Here is an 8,153-nt window from a genome sequence, read left to right as displayed (position 1 = left end):
TGTTGCTGAGAGGATGAATAGGACCATACAAGAGAAGGTCAGAAGTATGTTGTCTAATGCACAACTGCCAAATGGGTATTGGGCTGAAGCTGTATCAACAACTGTTCATCTTGTAAATAGATCTCCTAGCAAGGTTTTGCAGAAGGATTCAGTGCCAGAGATGGTATGGTCAGGCAAAATGCCCTCATAGAAGCATCTCAGAGTCTTTGGCTGTGAGGCATATACTCACGTTCCAAAGGAATTTAGGAACAAACTTGAGCCAAAGAGTAGAAAGTGCATCTTTCTAGGCTATGGTAATTCTGGTGAGATGGGGTACAGACTTTGGGATCCCGAATCCAGAAAGGTTGTCCGCAACAATGATGTTCACTTTAATGAATCCAAATATCATTCTAAACTAGAGAGGGTTGAGGAGATTAGAAGAGTTGTCTTCCAAGAAGATGGACCTACACGTGCAAGACAAAATGTCAGGGCTCAAGAGGAGCAAGGACATGATAGATTGGAACCACAGGTTGTGGCTGAGCCTGAGCCACCTATTGTGCGTAGATCTGGACGTGTCACGCGACCTCCTGATAGGTTTGTTCCATCTATGAACTATGTCATGTTGATTGATTGCAATGAGCCTTCGTGTTACAAGGAAGCAGTGCAAATGAAGGACTCCGGGAATCGGCAATTGGCCATGCAGTCAGAGATGACAGCTCTGCATAAAAACCAAACATGGAAGCTAGTTAAATTACCACGGGGCAAAAAGGCTCTACCTTGTAAATGGGTTTACATGTATAAGATCACCGCTCATGATAGTCAGCCAAAGTACAAAGCAAGGCTTGTTGCCAAGGGCTTTAAGCAAGAACAAGGCATTGACTTTGATGAAGTCTTCTCTCCGGTGGTCAAGATGACTACATTGAGATGCTTTCTTGCATTGGTTGCCATATTAGATTTGGTGTTGCACCAAATGGATGTCAAGACAACGTTCTTGCATGGTGATTTAGATATGGAAATTTACATGCAGCAGCCAGAAGGGTTTGTTGAGAAAGGCAAGGAAGATTGGGTATGCCAGTTGTTAAAGAGTCTTTATGGCTTAAAACAATCACCGAGGGCATGGTACCATAAATTCCACAAGTTTATGCTTTCTCAAGGCTACAAATGTAGTGAGTTCGATCACTGTCTATATACAAAGAAGGCTAAGGATGGCAGTTGGCTGATCCTTATTTTGTATGTGGATGACGCTGGCAAGCACTTGGAAGAAATTTCAGCTTTGAAGTCAAAGATGGCAAAATCGTTTGACATGAAAGACATGGGTGAGGCAAGTCATATACTTGGTATGCGCATTGAGAGAGACAGATCAAAGAAGTTGATTTGGTTATCTCAAACAGAGTATATTGACAAGGTTTTGCAACGTTTCAATATGGAGAAGGGAAAGGCATTGAGTGTTCCATTGCCAACATATGTGAAACTTAGCAAACAAGATTGTCCTGTGTCTGAGGAAGAACAGGCTGAAATGGATCAGATTCCATATGCGTCTGCAGTGGGTAGTTTGATGTATGCAATGATTGCTACTCGCCCAGACATTGCATTTGCAGTGGGAGTAGTAAGTCGATACATGTCAAACCCAGGCAAGAAACATTGGGAGGCAGTGAAAGGAATATTGAGATACCTGAAAGCTACAAAGAGTATGCGTATATGCTATGGGAGTCAGGAGCTAAGTGTAAAGGGTTTTACAAACTCAGATTATGCAGGTGACTTAGACAACCGAAGGTCTACGTCAGGGTATGTCTTTACATTGGCTGGTGGAGCAGTATCATGGCGTTCTAGATTACAAGATTGTGTTACTCAGTCTACTACAGAGGCTGAATATGTTGCAACATCAGAGGCATACAAAGAATCAATTTGGCTTAATCGACTAGTAACAGATTTGGGAATCAAAGAAGAGATGCCTGTGTTATATTGTGGTAGTCAAAGTGCTATACAATTGGCTCGCAATCCAGTTTATCACTCAAAGACAAAGCATGTGGATGTGAAGTATCATTTCATCAGGGAAATGCTCGAGGATAAGCAACTTCAGCTTGTCAAAGTTCACACCACAGAAAATCCTGCTGATCTACTTACAAAAGGACTTCCCTCAGAGAGCTTTGCGCATTTTCGCAAGCAGTTAGGTGTAGGGTAGTACATCACTTCTCTACATCTCTTGTATATTAGCTTGTATAGTAGCTTCTCTCACACTTAAAGTACCACATTGGACTTTAAGTGGGAGGTTGTTGGGGTATAAAGCCCAATGTGGTCGCCCAGGTAAGTGGGCAGGCCGCCAGGTATGTACACATATTCTTTTGTAAAAACCTAATAAGAACTCACTATGCTCTACACATTACAGTAGAGCGAGTTCACCATATCGTCGTGCTCTTCTTCTCGCACTCTCTCTCGCGTCGCACTTCCGCTCGTACTCCTTCAGATCTTTCTTTTGTTGAGCCACTCAGTGAACAAATGAACATTGATGCTTATGGTTGAGGAATAATTACACAACAACATGGACTAATTAGGTATATCATAATGGCTAGTCAATAAACATGCACTACAAGTAGAGAACATGACTCATGTAGAGCGAGATCTTCGATGATTGATCAATGTGGATTGATCAGGTAGAGCATGATGACTAGTACAATAAACATGCACCACAAGTAGAGAACTAGACTCATGACAAGCGAGTCTTCGATAACTAATCAGAAGACTTGGTCCAATTGGTGCGTTTTGTGAGCTATCGTGGAAGGTCATGAATTCCTCCCAATCTATTGTAAATCCAAAACAGGTGACCTTTCTATATTGGAGGAAAAGCAAACATGACTCTCTAACATTGGAGAAGAAGCATATCGTAACCCTTCAACATTGGAGGAGGAAACATATATATGGAGGAAGTGAATGTTCCCTATGATTTTTAGTAACTGGGTGAGGACAGTGCCACCTCCTCGCCATACATACGTATGGGTTTTTTGGGAAACGAAACATGAACACGTACTACATGATCCTTTGAACCCATGTCCATAAGATTTTTACTGCTATGTATAACTAGTGACTTCTAATTTCTATTGCTATGGATATCTCATGACTTCTAATTTCCCATTCTTGCAAAGTTTTGGACGGTTGATTACTTATGTATACATGCCTTTTGAGATCAATTTTTGACATAAAATAGAGGTACATTACTATTTTCTATTGAAGCATATTCGATGGTGATTTACTTCATGTATGTGACTTGAATTGAATCGTTCATTGCTACAAAGTAATTATGGAAAATTGCTTTATAAGTATATATTCACCCTTGGCCTAACACTATCGCTCCCCTAATTTGCTCTTGTGAAGAGTACCTATGTCTCCTTAAAGTAATCAGGCAAACTACTTTATAAATATAAATATATTATAACATTCACCCTTGCCATCACTTTCCTAATTTCTTCTTGGGAAAATTACCAATATACCCCTCTACTTTGTGGAAATTCCCAAAGTACCCCATCACATTTCAAAACTTCCCAAAGTACCCCCCAATATTTTGTCATAAATTCCCAAAATGCCCTTAAAATTTTCCAAAATTCCTAAAATACCCGAGGTTGTGAGATTAAATACCTCCAAATATAAAAAGATTTGTAGCTTTTCACAAGAAGACCGATCGTCTATCAATACAAGATGCTAAAACTAGAATTTGAGTTGGCTATGTACGCTTTGGAGATTTTTAGACATGATTACCTTTTTTCTGAGAGGTAATTTGGCACAAGTTACATACTAAGCACTCCAAAACGTATCTCAATTGTCAAGAAGGAATAAAGAATAGAAAATCTTGAACAATCCAACCAAAATAGATACAAGGGTATTTTGGTAATTTTCCCTTTGCTCTTCTGAAGAGTTTACCTAGCAGAGCGCTGGAAGTTTAGTCTGGAAGGAAGATGGGGCGCTGCCCTAATCACAAGAACAGCAAGAAGAAGGGCCTGTCGCACAAGTCTGCAAGGCGGGCCAAGTTCCTTTCGAAGGGCGTGGATATGATCTACCAGGAGCTTTCTGTAGGCGCTGTCGTCAAAACCCTTCCCTTGAGCGAGGACCTGCCGGGCATGGGACAGTTCTATTGTCTGCATTGCGACCGCTACTTTGCTTCGGCAGGAGTGAGGGATGACCACTTCAAGACCAAGCGCCACAAGAAGAAGGTGAAGATGATGCAGGGCGATGCTCCCCATTCTCAATTGGACGCTGACCTAGCAGCAGGTATGGGCAAACCTGACAATGGTCCTAGCTTGCACATGAAAGATGTGACTATGGGGCTTTAAGCTTGCTCATGAAAGATGGATGATGCATCAATCCTGTCAAAATGCTTCTTTGTACATTATCTTATCAACATAAGGTCTGCAACTTTTTCCACATGATCATTGTGTGCCTGCCTGTGGAGATTTTGTATTGGGCCAAGGCGTGCAACAAAGTTTGTCCTCCCATGTGGTGTTTCTGTTTACAATTTGTGATTAACATGGAATATCAACAATTGATAGATTGAACTCCAAATCGTCGAGCTGGAAAATTCAGTGTGAAATGGAAGATTTTAGCAGAATCTCTCAAATTTGAGGCAAATCTTGCTCATTTTGGTACATGTTTTGAATTAATACTTTTCCAAGCATTTTATGTTTTCGTTTCTACTTTGTTTGGAGAGAGAGAGAGAGAGAGAGAGAGAGAGAGAGGATTTGCGTGCAAGTTCTGGTTATCTTGGAAATTGCCCCAGCACATTGCCTCTGTCTTGCACTGCCTCGACCTGTCTCTTGCTGTCAAGCAAGCATACTCTATATCACCTTTCCTCTGGGTATTGCTTAGGCCTTTAGCTTGTCATTGCTAGAACATTCACTGATTTATAAGAGGAGCCTTGTTATAAGCGTCAATGTCACTAATGGACTCTTCTGCAAAAGTTTGTCTCCACCTTTGTCTCTGATATTCTTTAGGTGCCTGAAAAGGCACAATAAGAGGTGGAGCTTATTACATGGTCTTAAATCATGTTGTATCTGCCTGTCAGTATAATAGTTGAAGCTTGTTTAAAATGGACTGGGGAATTGTGCCTCTTGTGATTGTGCATTGGCAAACACACACAAATGTGACGAGGCTTCTCTTAGGGGCTGATCTGTCTATGCCACTGAATGATAATTGATCTGGCTGGTTTCTATGTCCTGCTGTTGAGCGGGCATTGAGTGTTCTTTTAGTTTGGGGGAGTCAATGGTTTTCATCTGAAGGCTTAAAATATCTCTCTCTCTCTCTCTCTCTCTCTCTCTCTCTCTCTCTCTGTGCTTTGCTTTTATGCAATTGGTAAAGCGCATGCCTTATCAGATTTGTTCGAAAGTATCAGATTTGTATGAAAGCACTTGTATAGGTTGGCACACATCAGTGCAGCTATGAAGGGATATGGGATAGGCAGCATCGGTGCGAATATTGGTTGTAAGCAGTTGAGGGGTCTTCTAGAACGGAGAGCTGTTGCTAATCAATGGAACACTGCAGTGATGGAGAAGTGTTTGAGGAAAGTGCTTTCGCTAGAAGTGGACAACAAGCGGAACGGTGAGAGCTCATGGTGCGAAGTTCAGAAAATGGAAGGCCAGAGATGATGCTGGCTTAAATTGTCCCAGAGTAAAATGGGTAAAACTATGTCAATTCTTTGTAAGGCATGCTAAGATCATTTGGAGGAGATTGCCATCCACTTGTTAAAGTTATAACATCTCAAGTGAATAGCTAAATGCGATCCCAATATTTATTTTGTCTTCAGGTATTATTTTTACTTATTTGACAAAATTCAGGAACCCAGCCCCCATTGTATATTTCATTGCCCAGGTGGTTGGTTCAGCAACTCTCTCTCTCTCTCTCTCTCTCTCTCTCTCTCTCTCTCTCATGCATTCTCTCTTGGCTTTATGCTTTACGCTTCCGAATCTGGGTTTGTCCTGGATTCATCTAGGTATATGTTTTTGAGTAGTATGTACCAGGGAAAAATAAATTGGATTTTTCACACTTTACATAGATTTATAGAAAAAATGTTTATGAGAAGAGGAAAGAGAGATCTTGCGGAAGATGGTTTATTTTCTATGATATGCTCGTCTTTCAACCTATTTAAATTTGAATGCTGTTTGGTGAATTTGAATGTTCAAAAGTCACTTTCACAACTAAAAGGACCCCCACAAGTCGGCATGATAGGTAGCTGATAGCTCTTGTGGGATAGTGGCAGATAGGGGAACGTATTAAAGTTTTAACATCTCAAGTGAATGGCTCAATGTGATCCCAATATTTATTTTGGCTTTAGATATTTAATTCACTTGCTTATTAAAGTCTTGGGTAGGGCAATTTGTTGAGGTGGGTACTTAAGGCCCTTAAAGCTACTATATAAGCACTCAGTCCCCATTGTATAATCATTAATTGATTGTCGACTTGTTGGTTTGATAGTACATCTCTCTCTCTCTCTCTCTCTCTCTCTCTCTCTCTCTCATTCTCTCACATTCTCCCCATTGCTTTGTGCATGGTATCAGAGTACGGTGGGAGAAACCGTAGATATTGAGAAAGGGGGTGGCTCCAAGGGTTGGCTTGTGGCATTTCTCATTGTGTTCTAAAACGCAGATTGAAAGGGCAGCTCTAGCAATGGTGTTTTGAGACATGCAAGGCAAGAAAGCATAGTCGAATCTTCTAGCGCGTTTTAAAACGCACAAGGGGGAAGAGGTGCTTTCTTTCTTTGCGTTTTGAAATGCCTTCGATGATAGTAGTGCCATCGACAGCTTGTGTGTGCGGCTTGGGGATTACCCTTGAGGTGGAAAGGCCCCACAAAGGGCTTGTACTCATGAGGTGGCTCCCCTTGAGCAATAGCATGACAACGATGAACCAAGATCAAGAATGGATATGGAAAGTGGATCAGCTATTACTTAGTTAGCTATCTTGTCACAATTGGAGGCCTCAAGGTAAAGAAAGACGCTTTGTTTGGCTTGGGAATGTGAAGCCAAAGGCAAAAGCAGGAACTCACAAGAGGAGAAAGGCAAAGGAAACGGTGATAAAGATCTAACTTGGGAGATCGACATGGCACACGTGCAGTGGCCATGATGCCATATTTCTAGTCAAGTGGTCGTTGTCGCCACTTGCTTCAACCAGAGAGAGGCTTGTGAGCGGTAGAGAGGAACAAACAATTCTTCCTACAAATCCCATTTGCTTCCCTAATGTTCACTATTGGATCCCACCCTCTGGTTACATTACTTGAAGACAATGCTGCTAAAGGGTAGATTCAAGGATTGGCTCCGCCTAACAACAACCAACTTTTGGCAAAGCTTTTTGCGGATGACTTCCTACTTTTGCTTAAGGCTTGCCCTCAAGAAGGCTTGGGAAATTGTGCAAACGTTTGCCTTAGCCTCAGGGTCGAAGTGTAGTATTGAAAAATCAAGATCTCTCTCTCTCTCTCTCTCTCTCTCTCTCTCTCTCTCTCTTCGGGAACGACTCGTTTGATCCATCTAGGATGGTTAACAAAGTCCATTTTAAACGTCATCCTTGATAGAAGAGATGGAGAAAAAAAGAAAATGTAAGGGAGATAGTAACTAGCTCACCCCTTGGAGAGATTTTTCCCTTCGTTCACTCCCTTGAGATATCTCAATTGGTAAAAATTTAATTTGCGAAAGATTTTTGTGTTGCACCACTTGGATATTCTAGACTTGCCCTCAAGCAAAAGAAACTTGGCTCAAAAGCTTGCACAACCTACTCTACAAACTATAGAATTTGGTGGAAAAACTTGAAAACTTTGCACAAATTTGAATTTTGGTAGCTCATGTCGATATGAGTTTCTTGTGAGACCATGAAAGAACACTACTGAATGTAGCTAAGCCTTAAATCTTCAATGAATTTCTTGCAACGCACTAAATTTGATGATGGTGTTAAATTAGATGCTCCATTGAATGTAATCTTTTTGTTCCACTAAGGTTAAACTGAGAAGCCAGTTGATCTGTTCCTTTCCAACAGCTTCTGTTATAGTCACAAAGTTGTCCTATATGTCTAATACCCTTGTTATTAATCTTTGTGGGAACTTCCCTCCAAAAGGGGTTCAGAAGGATGCCTCCATCCTTAGGAGAGCCAAGGGGACCAGTGACTTAAAGAATTGTGGAAGTACCTTGACAACTCTCCCCATTCCA

At 41.3% G+C, this 8,153-nt stretch overlaps 1 protein-coding gene across 1 annotated transcript; it reads left to right on the top strand.

Moving 5' to 3' along the window:
• The first annotated feature begins 3,877 nt into the window (after positions 1-3,877).
• Positions 3,878-4,596, top strand: LOC147430481 (zinc finger (C2H2 type) family protein). The gene has a single exon (XM_086493110.1). The coding sequence runs from the start codon at positions 3,927-3,929 to the stop codon at positions 4,299-4,301; it is 375 nt and encodes a 124-aa protein (XP_086349236.1). The 5' UTR covers positions 3,878-3,926; the 3' UTR covers positions 4,302-4,596.
• Positions 4,597-8,153: the final 3,557 nt, after the last annotated feature.

The sequence above is a fragment of the Adiantum capillus-veneris genome, chromosome 21 (genome assembly GCF_014529385.1).
Source record: "Adiantum capillus-veneris isolate H3 chromosome 21, ASM1452938v2, whole genome shotgun sequence".
In the NCBI taxonomy this organism is placed as follows: domain Eukaryota; kingdom Viridiplantae; phylum Streptophyta; class Polypodiopsida; order Polypodiales; family Pteridaceae; genus Adiantum; species Adiantum capillus-veneris.
Note: the sequence above shows the minus strand (reverse complement) of the source record. Positions and strands in the feature narration are given on the sequence as shown.